The sequence below is a fragment of the Diuraphis noxia genome, unplaced genomic scaffold (genome assembly GCF_037042655.1).
Source record: "Diuraphis noxia isolate RWA-SAM2 unplaced genomic scaffold, SU_Dnox_SAM2 contig0003, whole genome shotgun sequence".
In the NCBI taxonomy this organism is placed as follows: Eukaryota; Metazoa; Arthropoda; class Insecta; order Hemiptera; family Aphididae; genus Diuraphis; species Diuraphis noxia.
This window is the reverse complement of record NW_028301713.1, coordinates 69,705,818-69,731,222: the sequence shown is the minus strand read 5'-3', so window position 1 is coordinate 69,731,222 and position 25,405 is coordinate 69,705,818. Positions and strand designations below refer to the sequence as shown.

The following is a 25,405-nucleotide window of genomic DNA, read 5'->3' as shown; positions in this document are numbered from 1 at the left end:
ACGCGCGACGCGCCTTGGTTACTAACACTGACAACCAAGACCAATGAGGCAATAACCGATAACCATTGGTTGGCTACGCTGTGATCTGTAAAATTTATCTCGATTCCCGACAGTCCGGCGGCAGGCTGACAATTTATGTTCTTGAACGGTAAATCCGTATAGATGGTAGGGGGAACCTTTTTTCCAATCCCATGAATATTAACTTTGTAAACAAACCGCGTCCCGGACTAGACTGACTAGAGTGCAGAGCATAGTGCATAGTGTCTGTGTCTGTGTCTGCCAGCTTGGACTTTGGAAAAGATACGCTGGACTGCCTGGACTGGAGTTCCGACTTCCGAGCGGTGAAGAGGGTGAATTGAGCTACGGACGGGAATTCTCACAGTCGACTGCGACGAAGGAGGCACTCGCACATGAACCACGCAATCGACGATGCGAAACCGCCGTGTCTTATTCTGTTGATTCTTGTAAACTTACCACTATTAGCGTGTTGATTTTCGGCCAGTTAATTAATAATGGACATACCTCAACCTCCGGAAGGTAAAATCATGTCAAACTGTGTTAAACTGAATCGGGGTGATACAGTTTAATTTGGTGTTGTTTTGTTATTTTTGTAATAATTCTTCTCGTAGACCACGAATTGCGCACGATCATCGACAAGTTGGCCGTATTTGTCGCACGCAATGGCCCTGACTTCGAACAGATGACCAAGACCAAACAGAAAGACAACCCAAAATTTGAATTTCTGTTTGGTGGCCGTTACTTTGATTACTATCTGCGTAAAGTCTCCACAGAACAATCGAGTGAGTAGTGTTAGAAGACTCCCCCACAAACTACTTGTTGTAGGCACTATTGACACAAGCAGTTTGTGCAATATATTTGTTTTTCTTTTTGAATTTTAAAAGTCGATAGCTAAATACAAACAAAGACACTTTTAAATGACGATTATTTACACTTCGTTAGCTTTTATGTTTTAGCTTATAATTCATTATTTAGGTGTCATCTTTGTGGATTTTATTTCTATTATTAATGACAAAGGTGGTTTGGTTAAACTATTCATCGATTTAAAATTATCATTTGTGCCTTAAAGATTAAAACTAATTTTTTTTTCTGAAATTATTTAGTATTAAATCAAAACAGTGTAAGAGAAATAGCCCAAGCTGCAGTTGCAAATAATTCTGTGAGTACACAGCAATTAAACATGGCAGCAGCAGCAGCGCAATGGTTAAATTTAAACCAATCAAATGATTGTCAGCCGTCAATAGTTACCATGGAATCCTTGAATGCCCAACAAGCAAATCTACAGCAACAAATTGCCCAGGCAGAGAAAAATTTTAACTCTCAATTAATGGTAAGAAATAAAATAAAAAATTCTTGAAACATTTTTCAGTAAAAATTAATTTTAATAGATATTGGCCCAGCAGCAACAAGTGGCTACTGAAGATAAAATACTATCCGAACAGCGAGAATATATTAATTCTGAAGCCGCAGCTAATGATTTATCACTTGTTGAGTTGTCAACTGTGCTTGAGCCAATTATTAAAGGATGTACTAAAGATGCAATAGCTAATGGTAAATCATGGATTATGAAACAAACAGCCAGTGAACGAAAAGTTGATGTGATCACCCAATATTTACTTATGGAGTGAGTGACAAACCAATAAATCATTATTAACCTATTATAAATAATATATTTATACATTATGAATACTGTTCTTTGGTACAGAGTAATGGATCCAAATGCAGAATTTTCAAAACAGTTGCATTTAATATATTTAGTTAACGACGCAGTTCATCATTGGTAAGATAATAAATTGTTATCATGATATATAATAAATACTTATGTTTTGTTTTTTTTCACTGTTCTCTTTAGTATTCGTAAGTCAGAAAAGATATTGAAAACATCACTTGAATTGATTATTGTACCAATGTTTTGCTCAGCAATGATGAGGGCTAATGAAGACCAAAAATCTAAACTGAGAAAGGTACTAACTTAGTAAATTAATACATATTATCGTACTTTGATAATGTTAAATAATGTTTAAACTTTGTTTATAATCAATAGCTACTATCTTTGTGGGAAACAAAAAATCATTATTTTCCTGAAACTATAATGGAGCGATTGAAAAATCCTGATAGATCAATGGCAGAATATAAGAGCGACCTATTAGAAAAGTATAGAGATGCTGTTAATCAACTCAACATGATCATGAACAGCACATTACAAAATTACCGTAGCCAACATCAATCATTTCTAGCACATTGCAACAATCAAATTCAGGTAATACAATAATTATTAAAATGAGAATATCTTATGAAAATTTACATTGGGATCACTTTAAACATAAGTGCTTACAAAGTAACTGATGTAGGTATAATTAAGTTACATACCAATTCTTAGTTTTTATTAAACCATCGGAACATTTAAAAATTGCGTTTTAGCTTTTGTTAAAACTATTCATTGGACATATGAGAATTTTATTTTGTTTATCCTTAAATAGTTCAACATGACCATATTAAATTAAATTTTTCAATGCCTATACAAAAATAGTTTTTGTATGTATATATTTATATTTACTTGTATTTTTATATTAATTATTTGTATAATATTATATTCAACCTTTCTTTCATAAGTCATTTTTTATTGGGAATTCGATTATTTTAGAGTATAGAAAACCAAAAACGTTCGCTAGAACAACAAAAACAAAGGGTAACTCCTCTTTCAATTCCTCCAGCTCAAGGTAAGCGCACATCTGAATTAAAGAATGGACATTTTACACATTTTATGCAAAATAAAAGTTCAAATATTATTTATCATAAAAGTTTATGTTCAAACACAAGGTTTCAAAAATAAATATTTATTTTAAAACTCAATACTAAATCCTTCATTTATCCTTAAGTTAATTAAGATCATATTTTTAATATACATAGATTACTGTAGATAATAGATAAATATAGATTTAAAGCATAAAAAAGTTAAAAAAAAATATAAGCAGTTCATACATTTGTTTTAGTATTTATGAATGTGACAACAAAGAATATTTTATTTTTTATTTTTTGTAGCTATTTTTTAATTTTATACTTGTTTTCAGAAATCATCTAAATTCAAATACAAATGCAAATAAAAAAAAAAAAAAAAAATTTGTTATATTACAAATACTATTCACTTTTTATTATTTCTCTCAATGCTACTTATTATTAATATTTAATAGTTTAAATTATTTAGAACATGTTAGATATGGAATGCACTGTTATTAAAGGTTAAACAAATATACATAATACATATTATTATTTAATGTGTATATGAGTTTGATTTATTAGTTTTTTGCATCTAAGTTTATTTCTCATTAATTGTTTTTACCTATTTTTGTGGTAACACATCTGGTTTTGTATTTTTGGTGTTAAGCTTAGTATTTTTTTTCTCATAATTTTATTTATTATATTTTTTTGAGCTAAATTTGCTAATTGTTTGTTATATTTAAGATATGACAATTTTATTAAATATACTTTATTTTTTTAAAGAATAACGTATGAATAGTTCAATTCTCATTTTTTAATTGATATCAACGTTTTTCATAAATTGGTATAATGAATTGATTTTTCTGCTTAAGCTATACATGAAATATTTGAATTGTTTATTTATTAAAATAGATCTATTGATTATTCATTTTTGATTTATTCTGGTAAAATTATTTTTGTTTCATATTTATCAGGCTATAACTATTGATATGTTTTTGTCATTTAATAAAGTTTAATGTATCTTAATAACTAGATATAATTATCTAGATTCTTCTTCATAAAATGGTATTTATTTATTGTAACACACTACTACATAATTCTAATAAAATAATTCAATATCATGCTTATTTGTGATCAGACATGTAATATGCTTTCTTTTTTATCTAATACACTAAGTCCTATAGGTTTTGATCTTATTGAGATTTATTTAATACTCTGTTTTATAAATCCTTATAAAAGTAGTAAATATATTTATATATAATATATAGACAAATATTTTATATAATCATTGTAATGGAAACCTTGTGTACATATTCTCTTAATTTTGTAATATTTCCCTTTAGAACCATTTCTCTTTTGTTTTTTTGTTTAGACGACACAAATCGACAGCATTTTAATGAAGGTCGTTTGCCATCTCCTCCTTCATACCAGAATAATATGTCTGGGTATATGCAAGCTGATCAACAAAATTATCCACACCAAACAGATAACGGATATCAACAAGAGGATCACTATGGACAGCCAATGCAAAATTGTTTGCAACAACCTCCCTCTTTATATAACAGACCTCCACCACCATTCAACCAACCTCCACCCAATATACACTTACAACCTCCACGTAAGTTTATAAGAAAAATAATTTATATCACTGTATATTGATGTAAAAATATTATTGACTAGCTTCTATGGAATTACCTGATCTGAGCCGGCCACCTCCAAATTTTATTCAAAACAACTTCTCTTTACCACCACTTCAGCCAGATGTTACACCGGATGATTTGCTTCCTTCACTGCCATACTATGAGCTTCCAGCTGGCCTTATGGTGCCATTAGTTAAAGTTTGTTTAGAATTCATAAATATACTGTATATTATATTATGTTATATTTTATGTGTGTGTATTAAATTTTGTTATACTTTTACAATTATGGTATTTCATTCAGTTGGAAGATAGCAATTATAAACCTTTAGATCCAGATACAATTAGATTACCACCACCTGCTCCTCCAACAGATCGTCTGTTAGATGCAGTCAAAGCCTTTTACATGCCTCCTGGGCATTTTGCTCCACGTGATAGGTAAATATTTGTCTTGAAAAGTTTATTTTAATTAAAATTTTAAATATTTAATGATTTTTGTATAAGTGATGGTTGGGAAAAACTTGGTTTGTATGAATACTACAAAGCTAAACATTCTGCTAAAAAACAAAAAGAAGATGATATTGCTGCTAATATCAGAGAAAAATCAAAGTCGCCATCTCCAATTATTATGCCTTCACTGAAAGATAAATCACCAGTTCGTAAAAAGCGTTACAGGAGGTTAGATAAATTAAACTAAAAAATAAAAACGATAAATTATTGTGTCATTTGTTTTTATTGTTTTAGTCGTAGTCGAAGCCCAAAACCACGTAGTCCGACCCGAAGAATTATAAACAAAAAAAACAGTCCACCACCAACACCTAACCGCAGTCGTCGAAGACGTTCTCCGTCTAGATCTCCATCCCCTTCTCCACCATCTTCTCAACGTAGTCCTACACCACCTTCATTTGGAGGGTAAGTAATATTGCTTAAATTGTTTTATTTTTTAATCATAATAGTAAAATATTTAAATAATTTTAGAGCTAGTTTTGGTAAAACTGCACAAGAACGCTTGGATGAGTCAAATAAAGGTCATCAGCTTCTGAAAAAAATGGGTTGGGGTGGTGCTGGATTGGGTTCAAAGGAGCAAGGTATTGACACACCAATTAGCAGTGGTGACGTAAGTAAAAAGATGATTGAAAAATATCCTATAGTAAATATAATATAATATTTTATATTGTTATTGATAAATCGATACTTGAAATTGTATGAAATTATATTGATCTATGGCTTTGTGTTGGTCATCATTATGAATTAGGTACGAGATAGGACTGATCAATATAAGGGTGTGGGAATCAGTTTGAATGATCCATACGAGAACTTCAGAAAGAACAAAGGCAAGGCGTTCATACATAGGATGCGTACAAGGGCAGAAGAACGAATGGAAGGCAATGCGTAGGTATAGAGTTTATCAATTTGATACATAAATATATATAATATCATTGATTATAGATGGACATCAATGTTTACAGGGTTTTTGGAAATATTTAATAACTTGACTGAAAAAATAGTTAACAATATTGAATACTTGTCTTGTTTTATTAATTGCCCTAAAAAATATAAACATCACATTTCTGTTTATGTGTATGCATTGTATAGCATACTAATTAATATTAATCTACTTTTTGGTTTTCATATTTTTAATGAATCATCAATGTCCATAAGATAAAAAAAAAAATTCATTTTTAACCAACCAACTTATATAATAATATAATATTTAGTGGTTTTAAAAAGTTTTAATAAATATTAAAAGTTAATCATATAATTGTTTTTTATTATTCATAAATTTATTACAATTTATTACTAACATTGTCCTGTAGGATACATATGTATAATTATGTGATTCAAATTATGATATATTTAAAATCTATTTTAGTATGTTAGGTTAACCCAAGTCCACTAAAATACAAAAAGTTATTGTTTTTAATAATTTTTATTATTATACATTTTTGGAGTCATGGACATATGACTGAAATCTTGACCTTAATTGTATTTGTCTATTTAGTATAAATATTTTTTTCTATGTTTGTTTGAAATTTGTCTTAATCATCTCATGCTAGTCTATTGTTTCAGGTGAACAATGTCCAGTTTATATTATTTGTTATATGGTAAATGTTATTTGGTAGAACGCCTCTATGTCTGTAGAGGTGTGGCTAAAATTCACTATATTGTGAATACATATATATTTTTTAGTAATAACATTTTAGCATACGGATGGAAAAACACCGTAAAGAACAACATTCAGAAATTATCTACTACTTTGTGAATATTTTTATGTATTATGTCTTATTTTATTTATAACAAAATCAATAAATATATATATAAAAAAAAATGATATTACGTTAAATGTTGTTATTGTTCAAAATACTCACAAAAGTGTGCAGTATACGTTTAACATATACCTACTGGATTAAACCACAATAATTGTTTTATAAAATTTAGGTAAATTACACAAACTTTTTAGAAAAATTATGGTGACAAATACATGGACTATAAATGTACAATATTTATTGTTCAATAACATTTGTACATTATCGGTCAATTTTAAATAATATAAATATTTATTTTATTTTTGTCATTTAAGTTGAGTAACTTCAAATAATGTTTTCTGTAAAGTTATGTTTTACAAGTTTTATACAAAATGTAATAAACTTTTGATATGGAAATGTGTTGTTTCATTCTTGTTTTAGTGTACCTACATTGTTAAAATCAAAATTGGATTACATAAAATTAAAACTTTTTAATATTTAATTATATTGATTGTAATCAACTTATAACTATAAATTGTATTGAGAGGAAGCTACACAACCATTTTTTATCTCCGTCTTACAAGTGTATAACATTCATCAATAAACGATGGCAGCAGAGGAGTAGTATTGTGCAAACAGATCCTCCTCTGCGGTCGGTTCTAACCAGGGGGAAAAAAAAAAGAAAAGTGCATGACATAGAGAATTTATGCTCAGCAAATCACATTTAGCTCTGTTAGTTTAAAAATTAGAGTGAATCGATCTATTACATTTGATGGTAAGAACATTATTTGTGTTTGTATATGGGTTTTTTTTTATGATAGTTCATTTTTATAGCAAGCCATGGGTATATAAAAAAGCATTATTAAAAATGATCATAACTCACTTAATAACTAAGTTATCGTAAAACACTCACATTCAACACAGATAATGTTCTTACCATCAAGTTTCATAATAGGTCGATATATTCTGATTCATAAGCTACCGGTATTAAACATGATCTGCTACGTGTAAATTCGCTATGTTAAGCACTGGTAAGACGGGGACAACAAATATGTATGTAGCGTCTTCTTAATATAAATCAATATTACTTTTTTTTTTTTAAATAATCGACGTCCAAGTGGGAACAGTGTACGATCGGTAAATTAAATGTAGGTACCAAGTTAATATTATTGTAATATAGTAATATTACTATAGTTTGCACTTCCACTTGAGTTTTTCCTCTTTGAGGCCCTGCGTTAATTTGTCACCGTAATTTGGATCAAGATGTTTCATACTATTTACTTTTTCCAAACAAATACAATTAAACTTATAGCTTGCAGTTTTCCACTATTAAAAGTTGATGACTGCATATCTCATACCTAATCAATTTAATCAAATCTATCATTGTATTTCAAGGCACATATTTTAGTGTCGTTTAAATTTAATTGCAGTAACTCATTGTCAAACCATGATTCAATATTATTTAACGCCATAGGCCATGATTGGCACAATTTGACAGAAAATTGTGAGAAATATTTAAATTGCAGAAGAATTGCTTTAATGGATTTTTCAACCTAATTTTAGCTAAATTCATATTACAAAATATAAATAAATAAAATTGCAATTTTTTTTTGACAAGTTATATTATAGAACCTTTTCAGAAGTATCATTGAATTTTGATCATTTGTTTTTTTATTTTATAAAATTAAAATTCTAATTTGAATGGACAGGAAACTAAATATTAATTATTAAGTAACAACAAAGTAAATATGTTATAACTAATATGGTTCAGAAGTTAAAATTAAAGTAGTAACAACTCTTTAACACGAATAAAAATTATTTTTATATCTCACAGTTAAATAGTATTCAGTACAAAATATAAATTATTTATTCACTTATTCTAAATAATTAGTAATTAAAATAAAACTGATTGTTTTCATTAATAAATAATATAAATATAACTTTTTGGCATATAAAATTTATAGTTTAAATTTAGTCTTAAAAACGTGTTTGATCCAGGAAAATAAACCTCATCACGTATAGTTAACAATTATGTGTATTTTTTTATTCTATCACTTCAATTGATTTTGATACTCCAACACCAGTCTGGCTAATTGTCCTTTGGAACCAGCATTTCGATTTCTAGATCTTACACAGTTGCCATACAAAGCAGCGCTTGTATGATCCACAATGTTTCCTTCATACAATTCACAATGTCTCTGTTTATGACGCAAACGTAAACCAGATTCTACAGCTCTGAATACATGACACTCACTATATGCCACAAACATAGAATAAACAGACGGGTTAGTCATATTGACTGCTTTCAAAGAATGACTTGTAGATTCTGACACCAAATGATGTATATCGCGGTCAGCTCGAATTATAGGAATTAATGATTCTGCATGTTTCCTGGCTAAAAATTGTAATTAATAAGTTAATGACTTCTTTGATTATATTATATAACTTAATAACAACTCAAATACATTATCATAGGTACTCACTAATAACATAGTCTTTTGCGTAAAATGATAAATGATCATAGTCGAACGGATCAAAATGGCCATAATACTTGTTTACATCTAGAGTTGCTTGCCTTGGATATGTCATGAGATTAGGATCATATTCAGAAAATGGCAAAGCACTAAATATCTGCCATTCCATTATAGTATTCATTCTTACCTAAAAATTAATATCCTCTCAAAATTATTTTAATTAAATTATTTTTCAAAATAATATTAATCAATCACTTTAGAATTTAATTTTTTTTTCTTAACATTAACATCATTCTTGCTCAACATAGTACTTACTCTATTCAAATAATCTTGACGAATTTCCATTTTTGGTCTAGCTAACATCATTAGAGCATCTGGAGGAAACTTTCTAATTGCTAAATCAATGATCGCGAAATCCAATAATGCATCTCTTAGTGCTACCAATTTAGTGTTTGGAATTCTCACTGATAACCATGCAACTTTAGTGCCATCTTTTTTATGTGCATTACTCAAAGATGTTGCTTCATCTTTTAATTGTTTAAACACATCATCAACAGCACCTTTCCCTGGAGCATTAGCATCATACAACAAAACCTTAACATTCAAAAGTATGATTAACAAGATTTATGTAATTTGACTAAGTGAACTTGTTTATTAAACTTCACACTTACCAACATAAGCATTGTCTTTTCCTTTTTATCAATGCAAATTTGTTTATATTGACGTAGAAAACGAAAGGCGTCTTCTTTTTCATTTGTACGCACAGGTAAAAGAATATGCACACGAGTGTTTTCAGTTACATAAGGAACTGATAACATTTCAACTTTACCAAGCAACTTGCTGACTTCCACTCTGAAAAATCATTCAACTATAATGGCTGTTAAAAATATTTATAAATTAATAAATTGTATATCTCTTGAGTTTATATACTAAAAAATACATTGTGTTGTTTAATATAGTAATGATTTCATTTTTATAAGATAGTAAAAATTCCATACCTTTTTTGAATTAATTTATTTCCAACAATATCTTTGAAACTTAAATCTAAAATATAGTCTAATCCTCTTGATGGATCAAATCTTTTGTAACCATTAATCAAACGATCAAATTTCAAATTGTTTGAATATTTTGATTCCAAATATTCAATACTGGTGTTCAACACATTCTGCAATAATAATATTTTTCTATTATATCTAAGTGTTAATTATACTGGGTCTCAAAAGAGAAAAATCAGTTGGTGGTGTACATCTCTCACTAACTTCTTTGTGTAATGTGATCACATAGTAATTTATGTGCCAATCACATAGTTTATGATGTGCAAAAAGTGATTGTTCTCTTTTGAGACAGAATATAGTTATTTTAATATTTAGTTGATTGTGCATTTAGTATGTAATTCCTTACACGTATATCGGCATTTTCAGCTTCATTTAATGGTCTTATATTACTTATTCTAGAATCCAAATATAAATGCGTTTCAGTGAAATGATCCCATTTCAATACATCAAAACGAGTGGATGGGGTACTTCCAGGCTGACTTCCAACTGGCCAAGTTACTTTTCTAAAGTTCGGTGGCTCTAAACTTGACTCAGCCACAATAGATCGTCTTAATGTTTCAATTTCCATGTTGGATTTTTCTAGATTCATTTTACAAAATGCTAAATGAGTTTTATACATTGTTTCAGCATTTGGAATTGGATAAACAGTTAAAGCACGATTAAAACTTTCTTGTTGTTTTGGTTGATTGAGTAAATTAATAAGATCTTTCGCTTCCCACAGATGATAACTGCTTATAGATTGTCCCTAAACAAACAAATTTAAATTTAAACTGTGTATTTTTAAATCAAGAATTTTAATATTACTCACTTGAATAGATGTCTGACACGGAAGATCAACTGAATGTAATACACATCGACCAAAATTATCATCATCTGAAGTAGAGAAAGCATTACGTACACACCAATCAACATTTGGAATCATTTTACGAATAACGGAGTTGCTTAAAAGTATTCCAGCATCTGAAAATTTTTCATTTAATATAAAATTATAATTTGTTAAATACATTTTCTGATACTAATTTCTTACCCAATGAACAATAATTTGTACCAATTACAGTTCCACTAGCATACACATCTTCACTAACACTAACTCTTTTAACCAAGTTCATGAGCTTGTCTGCATTCAAGTATGTACTATCTTTTATCAACATGAAAAACTCATATTCGTCCAAGTAGTTGTCAGCAATATATTTAACCATATGAAATGGTTTCAATACATTTCTACTGTCAGTAAACCCAACTATACCGGGTATTTTCATAAGTGTTACGTTTAGTTTATGTCCACCTGCCGCATCAACGAAAAAAATTGTCTTGTCCACCCAATGTGTAACAGTCTTGTTGACAGCAACTGCAAGACCATCTACAGATGCTTGGTTTGCCAAAATTCCGACAAATAATTTCTCTCGAATTCCAAGCTCTGTTGAGTAATATCTAGGACGTAACAAAGTTTGTGGAATTTTTTGTGCTCGCTGCGGTTTGCCAGCCAAATTTATATGAGGTTCATATTCATCATTGGAAATAATTGAGCTTGAATCACTGTCAATAGTCGATATTGAAAATAGACAACCAGTTTCTAATAATGGTCCGACAATAAGACTAAAAAGTAGCCCAATTGTGACACCAATTATTAAATAAAAGTTTTGACGCAAACGTGCTGATGAACACAGCATATTGGTTCTAGAAATACAATTAGTAATGCATTTAAATAACAAACATATGAGAAGTTAAATATAACAGCTAGCGGATGATGAATATAGAATATACCTACAAATTTAAAACGAGATAAAACATTGAAAACATAAATTATAAATGTAATTGTTGATTTAGGGCTTATCTCTTCAGGTACACTATTTTATCTAGGCCACATTTATTTTTATTATTGAATGATAATTGATAAAGTGTTACGGACAGAAATTAACTAAATGAAGATTATTATTCTTTTTTAAATAAAAAAAAAGTTAGAAATTGTATTAATGGCGTTCATCGAATATCAATAAATAATAATAACACTCTCGAACAAGTCTTAGATGAGTTAGATGTGCAGTGTAGTTGAATAAAGGACACATAAGCTTTGCAGGCACAAATACCCTATTTTCTAAGTTTAATATAGAAAATTATTGGCACGAACAATTATTATTATTAATGACAAAACATCCGAACGATCAATCTCGTGATCTAAGGTTAGATTGCACCTGTAGATTATCGTTACTTATTTATTTACCAACATACTGTTGCGTTACAAATTACAAAATAAAAATGCTATTACGATTTTTAATGTTTAATCTAATAGGTAACCCATAATAAATACACAACTCACTCGCTTATGTTTTATATTCATATTCGACACTTAAGCTTGATATCGATGAACACGATTTAGATTATTTTAAATATAAATTACCAGTAGTAGGATCACATTATCCGTAATTTTAGTCTTAACTTATAAGTATTGTATTAAATATCAATAGGACAATAGGTATATAAATATTGGTGGTTTACATTGTAATCTGTTTATATATATCTATTCTGCATACTGCACTTAGCTAGACCCTTAATGCCCCTAACTAACCCCGAGTGGCATGGTGGGGAGGAAGAGTAAAAGACCTTTGACAAACGTGTTGAGTAACACGATTAAAGATATAGGTACCTAGGTGTATCTTAAATCATGCCGAGTAATATCATCATAGGTAACATAATTCAATAACAGAATAAGAAAAAATAAAAATATTTTAGGCTGAACCTCCGCGAAAACAAAAATATACCTAACACCTATTTTACATATCTAAATTAAATTTACATCAAATAATTATTTCACATTCTGAGTGAAAGATCTATTAGTTTTATTGTTTTATAATGATTTAAATAAATATATAAAAATGCTCTACTTTTTTTCTGCGTACAAATTTTCAACTAGATAATGGTTCAAAAATTCATTTTTACCTTACTTTAGATCAAAAATCGCCTAAGTTTGATAAAGAATTTACACAAGTAATTACGAGCTACAACGAACTTGTACCTATGCATCTTAATGAAATGAAAATGAAAATAAAACGAAATAATTTTTGGAAGATATTGAAAATCACATCTTCTTGGTGTGTGTCATCTGGATAATGCTAAATATATAATAATTAATGAGATAATATGAGAAGAACTGAGCATAATATTTTAATTTGGTCCTTGTTTACATGTCAATCATTTTTCAACGAAAAAACCATGTAGAGTTTTCGATAGACATTTAGAATATTTTTTCTTTGGCTTAGCTTACAATATTACAATCGCCCCCATTTAGCTATCGCAGTACCGCATTAGATAAATTGTCAGAGAAAGAAGAATAGTTCAAAGATCAAAACATTTTTTAGAAAAAGATAGAATACACTAATTTAGGTCCCGTCATAGAACACTGGTGGTCGGTAAGTATTGAATATCTCTTTCTAGTTTATAAGTTACTTTTTACTTATAGCTTTTGGCAACCTATAGCCCGTATGATAGAAGTGCAATTCATGTCTATGGTCAAACACTCATGCTATAAGTAACAGCTTTATACTATTATAAGTACAGCCATAAGGAACAGTATTACACGCTGCACTATTCATGGCTAAAAGTACAGGTAATCGGATATTATGCTCAACTAGGTTCTTAGCATGTTTCACCTTTTACGTACACTGTCTGCTTTACTTACTATTTAGTAGTTTATATTGTCATTCATTCGCATAGACATAATGTCTATGCTAATTCGTCGCAGAATACAGATAGAAGATAGGTCACGTCATAATTCTAATAATAAAAACATGCATGTGATGACTGTACGATAAAACATCGATAACATAACATAGGTATTATCATATTTACTATTTAGTCATAAGTTCATAACCTTCGACCATATAAGCTAATATATTAGCTTATATGGTCGAAGGTCATAACTCATAATCCTTAAATCCTTTTAGTTTAAGTTTAACGGACATCACATCATAAAGATTTGCATTTTTTTTTTTTTGATAAAAAGTTATTATTTTTTCGTGACGTCAACAGGCAAAGGCATTAAGTGCTTCGCATCATTATGTCCACATCGGTCGTTCTGTCATCCTAAAAACTAACCTCAAACGTTCCAGTAATCCAGTCTTAATCGTGAAAAAAGTCACGGCAAGTTAGTGGCCAATGATATTCTACGCATCAAATGGCTTCGACAAAAAAAAGTACACAATAATCGAATAATTCAAAGTATCCGAAAAATTACGATCTGAAAATACTGAAAATCCGGGAAAAGTGATCAGCGTCCCGTTAAAGAAATTTTAATAGTAATGGTTACATATCTGTGGTAACAGTATACCGATTTGTTCCACTAAGAGAAAAAATTTCTCATGGAACGAACGCGCCTGGTCGTTGCAGTTAACGCCTTGTCAACGGACAACTTGTTTTTGTTGTTTTCGTTTCTGAGCCACAGTCGCAGTGTTTATTCGCGTCTGCATTGAAGACGGAGCTTTCGATTCCGCTCTTCTGTTTTCATTTTAACGTATCGTTCAAAATTTTGAATCTGCCACAATTACGGTTCAAAGACTTGATTGATTTGAAAACAAATTACCTGAAAATTCGAAGGTCTCGTTAACCCGCCACTTATCATGGTCCGCCGTTGACCCATTAAATATAAATATAGAACTGGGAAATAATTTGACCACGATGGCGTCGACAAACCTTGGTAAGTTTCGTAGCGGTGCAAATGCAATTACCACGTCTAACCCGTGTTTTCGTTGTTGTCCAGATAGACGTGAACTCGTCACGGTGACGGCGTTATGATGATTACGGTGACGACAACATGCAATCCTGTAAGCCGAAGGTCACCGACCTAAATCCACATCTACTATGCGTTCTGTGCGGTGGATACTTCGTGGACGCCACGACGGTAATCGAATGTCTGCACTCCTGTAAGTAATTTAAAAGTCCAGATATTTCCAAATAGTTGAAATTATTTAGTGTTGTAGTAATGTTCATTTGTTTTGCTATTATGTACCTTATTAGTTATTGTTAACATATACCTCATTGTGTTTATTCTCTGTTAAAAAGCACTTTAGGGTTACAATAAGTGACCTTTGAATTACAAATTAGAATTCCAATATTTTTATGGTCTCTATGAAAATGTGCACTGCCCCTTATCTTTTAACAAATACCTAATTAGAAATAAAATTATATGTCTGAACATTGTTATTTATTATGTAACTAATTAATCGGTACAACATTTTATAAATATAGCTTTTACTTAGGTATACCAAAAGAATTTTCATTAATTTAGGTTGTTATTATTTTTTTAGTTTGTCGAAGTTGTATTGTCAAGTATCTCGAACGCAACAAATATTGTCCAATATGCGATGTATTAGTCCACAAATCAAAACCTTTATCCAATATCCGGCCGGACCACACACTGCAAAATATTGTTTACAAACTTGTTCCACGTTTATTTCAAAGTGAGTAACAACATTTCACCAATTCAAACATTTATTCTATACTGTTTTTAAATTGGATTATTATTTTTATAGAGGAAATGGTAATGAGAAGAGAATTTTACAATCGAAACAAAGTGTATTTACCCAGGGACCCAATGAGCCGTGGTGTTGTACCTGATGACTATCATATATTTGCTGCAAGTGATGCAATCAGTATATGTCTTTATTATGAATGCGAAAATATTGACAAAAAAGTAAAAATATATTCAAATTTATCTCATTGAACTATTTCAATTTATTAAATTTTGTTTTTTACACAGAATATACATGAAAAACATAAACGATATCTATGGTGCCCAGCATCATTGACAGTTATAAATTTAAAAAAATTATTATACATTAAATATGAATTAATACCAACTGATCATTATGTAGAGTTTTTCTACCAAAATTATTTATTAGATGATCATTTAACTTTAATGGATGTTGTTTACATGTTTGATTGGAAAAGGGTAAATATTTATTTTTAATAATTGATTGATATTTGTTTGCATTATATAATATTTTTAATTTTAGAAAGATCCACTTTCAATGACTTATCGAATTCTTAAAATTGAAATTGAACCTCTTTTAAATGACGGTATAGCAAAAGAAGAAAGTGTAGTTGAGTCAATAAAGGACGATGAAAAGTCTGAAGAAAAACAAAATGATTTGCATCAAAATGTAGTTAATACAGAGATCTGTATTGAGGAACTCCCTAAAATAGATGAAAACCTTAAGGTCCTTGAGAAAATTCCAGATTCTAAAGAAGTACAATTGGAAATAAGTGAAAATGGTATCATGAAAGTTACTAATATTAATCAGAGTAGAGAAACAATTCAAGCTAATGTCACTATAGAGCCAACTGATATAGTTAAAAATGAAAATTCATCTAAACCAGGAGATATAAATGACGATAAAGATGACGATAAGAAAAAAACTTTAAAAGTATATCCTGGGTCAAAGATAAAAAAAACCAAACCTAAACTAGACACTATTGTTGAGAAAATTAAAAAACAAGGCACTAAATATAAAACATTAACATCTCCAACTAAACATTGGAATCCAAGCATATCAAAAACTTCAGTCTTAGCCAAAAAGAAAGAAATAAATGGAATTGATAAAAAGTGTCAAAAATTTTTCAAATCAAGAGATGACAAAAAAGATGAAGATAAAGTTGAAGACAGTTTGAAGAGGTTAGCTGAAGTGCCTTTAATGAAAATTAATCCTCAAACATTATGTCCAATTATGCCTTCTTCCCCAGCTAAGAAACCCAAAAAACCTGTTCCTAAAAAAAATACATTAGCTCATTCTTTGGCCCTACTACCTGTTCGACCAACAAATCATAACCCATTTACCAATCCATTGAATCCATTCATGTATGGAACATTTCCAAATAATTCAAATGGAGATGCTGGAGATACAAATGATTTTCTTAAAGCTATGTCTGAGTTATGTCCACCATCATCAGCTTATCATAATTCTTTGCCACCGTCGGTTAGTGTACTTTTCAATCCCTTATATACTCATCACAGACAAAGTCAGGCTAAGAAGGCTTCTGTGGCTGTAGCTCAATCACCTGACATAATGAAATTACCTGCCAATAAAAATGAAGAAAAATCTGAAAAGATAGAAGATAAAACCAATGATAAAGGTAATAATAAAGACGAGTGTACTAATAATAATAAAGGTGAAGAGAAAATGGAAGTCGAGAAAGAAAAAGAAAAGAAAAAAATCTAAAACAATGACTTATTGTGAACTACAAACTAAAAAGTTGAAGTCTCTATAACTAAAATCTTTAGATTATGATAGACCTGTTATAGGTTTATTAGAGGAGTATGGAAAAAAAATATTCTAAATATTTTGATATTTTTTTAACTCAACATAATTCAAAATGGTCACCCTAGTTAAACAACAAGTCTATGAATTGGATGCCATTAGATTGCTTCAAAATGTATATATAGCCAAGTAATAATGTTTCGAAATCTTATTCATTATTGCTCACAAATTCTAGTCCTAGTTTAAGGTGTATATTTTATAAAAACAAAAAAAAAATTGCAACAGTTTTTTGTATAAGTGCCTTCAGTATTTAATTATTTAAATTTTTATGCTCACGAAATTAAGTGATATAAATATATTAGTATTTTATAGCTCAATTTTTTAAAATAAATGTGAAAATATACAGGGTAAAAATGCACTGTGCTTTCTATGTCTATGGGACTAATTCAAGATCATATTTTGTTCTTCCTACTAAAATATTAATTATGTTATTTATGAAGGACTATAATTTTCTCTATTAAGAATAAGATTGAACTGTTTTAGCCCTTACAGAATGTTTAAGAGATTTTTTCATTGATAGATCTGTTATACATCACCAACATATAGGTTCATAGAAGTAATCAGAAATTTTTCTAGGGGAGAGGGGCTATGTTAGGATTTTAGGAAAAATTAGAAAATGTTTTCAATTTTCTCAATTTAAAAAAAATGTCCGAAAAGCTGGGGGAGGGAGTAAATACCATAGTTTGCTCTGGGTTCCTTTTTGATGTTGTTTTTACTAATATTGGCTTTAATACAAAATTGAATACTATACAATGGTATATAAAAAGTAATTTGTTACCTATTTTAATGACAATTTCATAATTGTTTACTTTTCTATCTATAAAAACTTTGTAATTTCATTAACTCGTTATATTGTTAAACATGATAAAAATTTAATTTCGATTAATGATTTAAAAAATGGTGCCAAAAACTATTGAATTTTAGAATTCTATAATATATACATGTACTCTAAAATAGTATAACTAATGTCTTTAATAGTTAGTACAGTGCACATATTATTAGTATATAACATTTAGTATTTTATTTTTAATACAATATATGATTTAATAAAAATTTGTATTTTTATAAAAGATTTTACTATTTGTATATCACATTTAAAAAAAAGTTATGTATTTTATGCTACATTATAGTATTCTTAATTATTGACAGTCCACTTTTTATGATATTGTTGTTAATTCTGTATTTTTTTCTAATGATTAACATTGAAAAGTATTAGGCGGTGCTTAAATATGTAAAATATGTAAACCTTATTGTTGTATATTATCAAATAGTTTTTTTTTAATCAATTATTAGAAATACCAAATAATATATTTTTAATATTAAATTTATTTGCATGTATAAAATTTTAGTACCTACATTTTTATGTTAAGTACATATTAAAACATTTAAAGGTTAGGTTATGCCAGGTAATTTGACATGCCTGAATTTTAATGAAAACAAAATTATAAATCAGTTACAAGTCATCTCAAGTAATTTATATTTTATTAATTTTAATTTAATTTATTTTTGTACAATTATTGAATTGTTATATTATGTAATTTTTTTTACAAATAATTTATATGCAACTATTATAGATTTTAATTGTTAAGAATTGAAAAGGTGTAATGAGTTTTAAAATATTTTTGTGGCTTTTTTAAATGTTCAATAAAATCAGTGTTTTGTATATTGTATTTGAATTATTTGAATTCTTTCTTATTTATTTAATTATTTTATCGAAAAACAAATTTTGAAAGTTGACCATTATCCAAAAAATGAATAACTGGGTGGGATTGTTATAATTTTATAAATTATAAACAATATAATATAATCGAATATGCCATTCTGACTGACTATAAATGACTGATCAACGCGTAGAGCCTGTAAATTAATGATATATATTGTGTCCTTGTAATTCTTACGATATTTTCGTACCATCATGTGCCGCCATGCTGTTGTGCACTAATAAAGTATATTTTGAAGTAGTTCTTGCACAAGTATTTTGAAGAAATTCAAGATGGCCAATGAAAATTTTAATTAATACCATTATAAATCTAAAAATTAAATAACGAATTGAACATAAATTTTGAATCATTATAATGTATAGATTTTGCATTTTTAGCGGACAACAAAGTGCACGGGGTCAGCTAGTATTACATAATAATATAATATGACGTTTATCATGTTATATTTTTTTTACAACTTAGTTTACAAGGTAGCTTTTAAGTCAATACGGACGTGTAGGTACCGCAGGAAGGTAAAATAACTGCAGCTCACAATAAAAAAAAATATATATATATCTCATGCTATATATTATAGCTTCTCATATCCTAACATATTATTATACTTAACTGACGTCTGACTATTGTCTATACTATTGAAACTTATATGTATATAAAGTACTTTTACTCAGGTAATATCGAAAGAATAGATAATCGAATTAAATTTTACTGCAATTAACAAATACAAAATGTTGCAACACGTTTTTGTACATTTTGGGCATATTATAATTGCACATAAGTCCGGTGTTTCCTGCAAAATTAATTTGTTATGCCTAGGTTCTTTAATCTGGACATTAGAAGATCTGTGACCGAATTTGTTTCCATATAAAGTATTAATTAAAAAGAGGAGGTGTTTGGAGTGGCTATGCACTGTCTGTAGTCGTGATATAACTAAAAAGTAATTATTATAGTGTTGGGCGAGTATTGTTTTTAATTTTGAGTCGAGTCGAGTTCAAAGTTCAAGTACTCAACAAAAGCCGAGTATATGAAAGAAAAAAGTGACGGATTCAAGGTGTGAACTCGAGGCAAGGTGAGTACTGGATTCAAGTCGAGTACCTGATTCAAGGCGAGTACTCGATTCAATTCGAGTATTCGTCTTTACGAGTACAAAAAAAAATTTAGTCGAGTAATCGAACTCGATTCGAATATTTTTCCAAAGTCAAGTACTCGTCTAACACTAGACTAATTAATATTGCATTATTAATAAATATAATATGATGTTGTAACGACGCACACGTTTCTTTGTAATAAACTACTTAAGTAGTTATGTATGTATCGTTATACTTTTGTTTAATTGATAATATCTAAGTTGGTGTCCTTCAGAACTTTATACAAAACAGTATACAACTGTGAACCAAACTTGGTTTCTATAATTCGTATTTCATTCCGGGTTGACATATTTAAGTTTACACTTTAGTTTGATTTGAACTTTGATCAATTATTCAAACTATTAAATCACGTAAGTACCTACGGAAGCATATTGTATATATATATATATATGTACAAATACTATAAATTATAAAATATAAATTGTCCTGATAGGTACCATGAATTATGAAGTAGATATAGATGTAGGTACTTGAATACTTATTAGTTGGTAATACAGACTACAGAGTGATTCACCAAGCATGCTTACCTCCTTTATTTTCTTTAATAATAAAGTTATTCAAAATCTGATATTATTGGAATCTTTAAATTTACTCAGACTATATTTTCCAATTCTTGATATTTTTGTACCACTTATCAAGGAGTGTCCTGTGGTGATAAAAACTTTTGTTTTTCAAATGAAAATCCCAATTTTTTACTGTAAATTATTTAGCGGATATTTTTTTTTTAGAATTTTGATGTATTGAAATCTAAATTCTAATGAGTAGTTTTTGAGTTTTTTAACTTTGTTCTAAGGATAAAAGGTTTATGGTTTAGGTTTATCGGATATGTGGTCCATAGAGGATCGGAAAAATATTAGTCATTAATATTAATCTATCAACATAAATAATTTGTAAAAACGACCCCTAAGTATCATAAATACTGTAGTTCCAATACTACGTGTATTTTATACATTTGTAAACGATTTTTAAGGACTATTATATCCTTAGCACAAATATTTTAATAATTAGGAAACTACTCGTTCAAATTTTGATTTTCGAAAAAATTATCTGCTAAATAATTTACAGTAAAAAGGGGGTTTTCATTTGAAAAACAAAAATGTGTGTCACCACAGGAAACTTCTTAAGTGGTACAAAAATCTCAGGAATTTGAATATATGGTCATTGAGTATATGTATTTAAAGATTCCAAAAACTAGATTTTAACTAACTTCATAATTAAAGAAAAAAAGGTAGATACTTCTCCAATACCTACTCAATTATAATTATATTAATACTACTCAACAACACACAGACAATTTGGTTTTAAGTTTTAAATTATTTAAATTTAGTATTTTGTCACTAATAATATTTGACCAGTTCTATTGTTAGTTATTACTTATTGGCTGATTATTTATTACGCTTAAATAACACCTTTATTTTCGTTTTGGAACCGAAAATGCCGCGGAAATAGTTTTTACGAACATTACTTATGGAAACTCTTTAGGAATTTTTATCGCAAACACTTCAATTGAATAGATAGCAATGATAGCATAACAATATATTATTGATGATTTATTATAAATTATTTTGTTAAGATATTATGATTAAATATAATGATTTATTTTACCACTATTTTTATTTAAAAATCTAACTGGATGCCTATATTTAAACAAAATACAACGATTTTACTATTTTGTTATAATTCAAATACATTTAAACGTAAGTACTTAAAACTATTTGCTATTATACGTATATTATTTTCTCTACACGATTCATTTTTAAAAGTATTTAGACTAATTTATTATTTAAAGATAGGTATTATTATACCATAAACTTTTCACACCACTCTACGTTAATCGCGTTCAAGCCGCTCTAGGGGTATTGACTTTTAATGCATTTATAATAGTATTAATAAATAAAATAACTTATGTATCACTATAATATATAATATCTGTAGTTAGTATAATAAAATAATATAATATTTATAATAATTAATACAAATTTATAAATATGCAAACGGTTGAACGAAAAATGTTTTTAAAGTTCCCCTTTACATTCTCAGTAGGTAGGTATACTATACTACTGTACCTATATTTTATTTTATATTTTAGCTTATTAGCTAGACCTAATGGCTAATAACTTGTATTTTACTATACCAAGCTGACGTCTTTTCATATTTAGCTCATTGGCCATACCCATACTAGACGAACAGCTGAGTGGATAAATTGTTCATAAATTCATAATCAATAAACATTAATCAGTATATAACTGATTTCCCCAATAACAATAAAAAATAATAATAATAGTAGGTATGTAAATATTATTTTGACGCCATAAACCGCAAACAATTATATTGAATAAATAGAGATGAACAGCTTGAAAAAGTACCATCAATCAAAAGAGTATTACCATTTTGAACAAAAATTAAAATTTTTTATCGAAGAAAAGCACACAACACTTTTATTATATTGTCAATGTCAATAATCCATTTTTCAGCTCTCTTGGTGTATTATAATTTATCTACTACATTGGGTACCATCGCATACATATGTTAAAAGTGTTATAGGTATTAGGTAATATTGGATACTTACTCATACGAACAGTGTGAATATTTTTCGGATTAAATTTATATTCATCGTGTGCAATATATTTAACATCCATCATGCGTTATGCTACGAAAACGGAACTTTAGCCCACCAATCACACGTAACTTTAAGTTTTTCATTGTACATTTTTAAACAAACACGAGTAAGGTTGTCCTTAAACTGATTAAATATATTTTTTGACAAACGTCTCAAAAGCACCAGCACAATCTTAATGCTGATAAGTGATAAATAATCAGCCCAATAATATCAATCGTTATTCGTTATATATTATCTTCAATATCAAACAGTAATTTCCCAACGTCCACAATCGCGCGTTGTATCAAAAATAATAGTTGGAAATTGTCCGCAATTAGAATATTATATTTGTGTCCGCAATTCGTATGTTACCTGTTTAGGTTTCGTCCGCAAATCACATGGTTTTTATCTGTCACATTGTCAGAAATTAGAAAACACTGTTTAGAACTAGAGGCTCAACTCCACTAGCAAGAACCTAATACAGTATCACCCCTCACAATTTCTGGTAATCATCTAAAATTCTATAAAGAGACTTAAAGGCAAATGGTGTAGGCCATCCACTGTAGAGATTTACTACATTGAACCTAAAAAAAAAAAAATACACAAGTTCTAAATCAAATGAAAGTGTCATTTCTGGGTGGTTTTTTTCCTAAAATTATGTAACTCATGTTCTATTGTTTTCCTAAGCTATAATTATAGGTAGGTACCTATGATATAGATTGTATATTTTATTTTAAAAATAAAGGATTAGAGGCCGACTACCGCCGTATCTGGGCTGCAGAATTGTTTTCCTAAAGCTATGCAATGATTTATAAAATATCAATGTATTATTGAAGTCATATATTTTAACACATTCGTAGTAACGACTTACTCAATGACCAAGTTATGAAATACTATATATATATAGCAGAGAAATATCGCTGTGAGTTATTTAAATTCATTAGGTACCCGAAAATATGTAGAATATAAACTCAAAAATTAAAATAGGTACCTATACTTATAAATATTTAATTTTTAATAATAAATAACCAGACCATAATTTTTTTCTTATTTACATAAATTTTTCATAATTTATTGGCAATCAGAAAAAAATTATATAGTTATTAACATAACGTTAGAAAAATTGCTTACTACGAAAGTGCCTAAATAGATCGTCTACTCGTGTTTTCTTTCTTTTTGTTTAGAAAGACTGCATATACTTATTTTAATAATTATTATAATAGCAGCAATTTATACAAAATATAATAACATTGGAAAAAATCTAAAATTCACTCAATGTCAATAATTAATTAGGTTCACGTCAAATGTGGCTAGATGATAATGGCATTATGGCATGAGTCATGACTGCACACGCATTTTAAAATCACACAAGTATTATTATATTAATTAATATTACATAATGATAAAATGTAGATTTTATAGGTATATATTATACACTAGTCAGTCTTTTAAAATATACTTCTTACTTTTTTTAAAGTACCTATTCAAGTATAGATAATAAAGATACATATTTTGAAAAGTATTTGGATACGAATACAAATACTTTAAAAAAGTATTTATGATGAATACTTTTAAATAATACTTACTTTTAATTTTTTTATAAATATATTTTTTAACCTTATATAGTTCAACAGAACCTAATTTTATGTTTTACGTTAATTTTATTGAACATTTCATGCATATATCATTTGGTGTAACTATAAAAATATGCACATATTATTGTTTTGTATAAATGTTACAATTTTCAATTGAGTATCTATAATTCACAGAAACTAAATAAATTCTTAATTTATTTTTTTATAAGATTAAAATTAAAACTTAATTAGAAAATATATAAATACCTACTTAAACGAATAAGTTTAGAAGTTTAGAGAGTTTAGTTTAAAGCTTAAACGTCATGTTATGCTATAATATTATTTATGCATGATATACATAAACATAATACATTCATTATCAGAACATTAGGTAGGTACAGAAGTGACAAATATGAATAATGCTCAATGGTAGGTATATCGTATATGTTATGTTTTTGTAGACTGAACCCAACACCCAAGAATAACATTTCGTTAAAATCGGACGACCTCATATTATACACTACATGTATACATGAGTGTTTGGAGGCATACAATCTCTGATCCGGGAGAACCGTGGATACACTACAAGTCCATAACAGTATAACATGTATATATAATTGCATAATATACATGATGATATAAAGCCATATATCAAGTAAAAATTACAATTTACCAAAACTATATATAGTAAATAAGTATAAGTATATCTACTTACCGTACACGAATAAAAAATAAAAATATGCACATCGGAACTTCTAAAATGTTTCATTCAAAGAAATGACTTTGATATAGGTATATATAATATATATACATAAGCGAAATACAATAAGGGGTCAAAGAGTCGCGTGATTGCTGATTTGGCGGATAAGACTTAGAGGTCTTTTTACTGATTGTACATACATACATGA

General features: G+C 28.5%; 3 protein-coding genes and 1 long non-coding RNA gene across 6 annotated transcripts; 2 read left to right on the top strand and 2 right to left on the bottom strand.

Moving 5' to 3' along the window:
* The first annotated feature begins 152 nt into the window (after positions 1-152).
* On the top strand, positions 153-6,705 carry scaf6 (SR-related CTD associated factor 6). 2 transcript variants are annotated; one of them, XM_089223883.1, is made up of 16 exons: positions 153-537; positions 630-800; positions 1,122-1,348; positions 1,407-1,642; positions 1,724-1,798; positions 1,871-1,982; positions 2,063-2,278; positions 2,663-2,738; positions 4,109-4,354; positions 4,417-4,574; positions 4,678-4,811; positions 4,878-5,051; positions 5,118-5,285; positions 5,352-5,490; positions 5,629-5,765; positions 6,444-6,705. In XM_089223883.1, the coding sequence occupies exons 1-16, from the start codon at positions 513-515 to the stop codon at positions 6,445-6,447; spliced, it is 2,298 nt and encodes a 765-aa protein (XP_089080009.1). In that variant the 5' UTR covers positions 153-512; the 3' UTR covers positions 6,448-6,705. The 2 variants fall into 2 exon arrangements, with proteins under 2 accessions (XP_089080009.1, XP_015365057.1); XM_015509571.2 differs by having other exon boundaries at positions 5,629-5,769.
* Positions 6,706-8,417: 1,712 nt separating this feature from the next.
* Chpf (Chondroitin polymerizing factor) lies at positions 8,418-14,468 on the bottom strand. 2 transcript variants are annotated; one of them, XM_089223882.1, is made up of 9 exons: positions 14,241-14,468; positions 11,176-11,825; positions 10,957-11,108; positions 10,495-10,893; positions 10,092-10,258; positions 9,765-9,945; positions 9,409-9,687; positions 9,103-9,280; positions 8,418-9,014 (listed from the first exon to the last, which is right to left on the bottom strand). In XM_089223882.1, the coding sequence occupies exons 2-9, from the start codon at positions 11,816-11,818 to the stop codon at positions 8,671-8,673; spliced, it is 2,343 nt and encodes a 780-aa protein (XP_089080008.1). In that variant the 5' UTR covers positions 11,819-11,825; positions 14,241-14,468; the 3' UTR covers positions 8,418-8,670. The 2 variants fall into 2 exon arrangements, with proteins under 2 accessions (XP_089080008.1, XP_015365033.2); XM_015509547.2 differs by lacking the exon at positions 14,241-14,468 and having other exon boundaries at positions 11,176-12,471.
* Positions 14,469-14,928: 460 nt separating this feature from the next.
* On the top strand, positions 14,929-19,121 carry LOC107162609 (uncharacterized). The gene is made up of 5 exons (XM_015509584.2): positions 14,929-15,064; positions 15,449-15,601; positions 15,674-15,834; positions 15,901-16,092; positions 16,157-19,121. Exons 1-5 carry the CDS (start codon positions 14,956-14,958, stop codon positions 17,357-17,359), a joined length of 1,818 nt encoding a protein of 605 aa, XP_015365070.2. The 5' UTR covers positions 14,929-14,955; the 3' UTR covers positions 17,360-19,121.
* Positions 19,004-25,272, bottom strand: LOC149057711 (uncharacterized). Its single transcript, XR_016191006.1, has 3 exons — positions 25,213-25,272; positions 22,894-23,507; positions 19,004-19,488 (listed from the first exon to the last, which is right to left on the bottom strand). It is a non-coding gene; the product is annotated as an uncharacterized LOC149057711 (long non-coding RNA).
* Between the last annotated feature and the right edge of the window lie 133 nt (positions 25,273-25,405).

Excerpts from the sequence above, each read along its gene's own strand:
- scaf6 (XM_089223883.1), top strand. The coding sequence starts at position 513 with ATGGACATACCTCAACCTCCGGAAG. Across the intron at positions 538-629 it reads CATACCTCAACCTCCGGAAG|ACCACGAATTGCGCACGATC; the intron begins GTAAAATCATGT and ends TTCTTCTCGTAG. Across the intron at positions 2,279-2,662 it reads ATTGCAACAATCAAATTCAG|AGTATAGAAAACCAAAAACG; the intron begins GTAATACAATAA and ends CGATTATTTTAG.
- Chpf (XM_089223882.1), bottom strand. The coding sequence starts at position 11,818 with ATGCTGTGTTCATCAGCACGTTTGCGTCAAAACTTTTATTTAATAATT. Across the intron at positions 10,894-10,956 it reads CGTGTCAGACATCTATTCAA|GGACAATCTATAAGCAGTTA; the intron begins GTGAGTAATATT and ends TTGTTTGTTTAG. Across the intron at positions 9,015-9,102 it reads CGCAAAAGACTATGTTATTA|CCAGGAAACATGCAGAATCA; the intron begins GTGAGTACCTAT and ends TACAATTTTTAG.
- LOC107162609 (XM_015509584.2), top strand. The coding sequence starts at position 14,956 with ATGCAATCCTGTAAGCCGAAGGTCACCGACCTAAATCCACATCTACTA. Across the intron at positions 15,602-15,673 it reads TGTTCCACGTTTATTTCAAA|AGGAAATGGTAATGAGAAGA; the intron begins GTGAGTAACAAC and ends TTATTTTTATAG. Across the intron at positions 15,835-15,900 it reads GCGAAAATATTGACAAAAAA|AATATACATGAAAAACATAA; the intron begins GTAAAAATATAT and ends TTTTTTACACAG.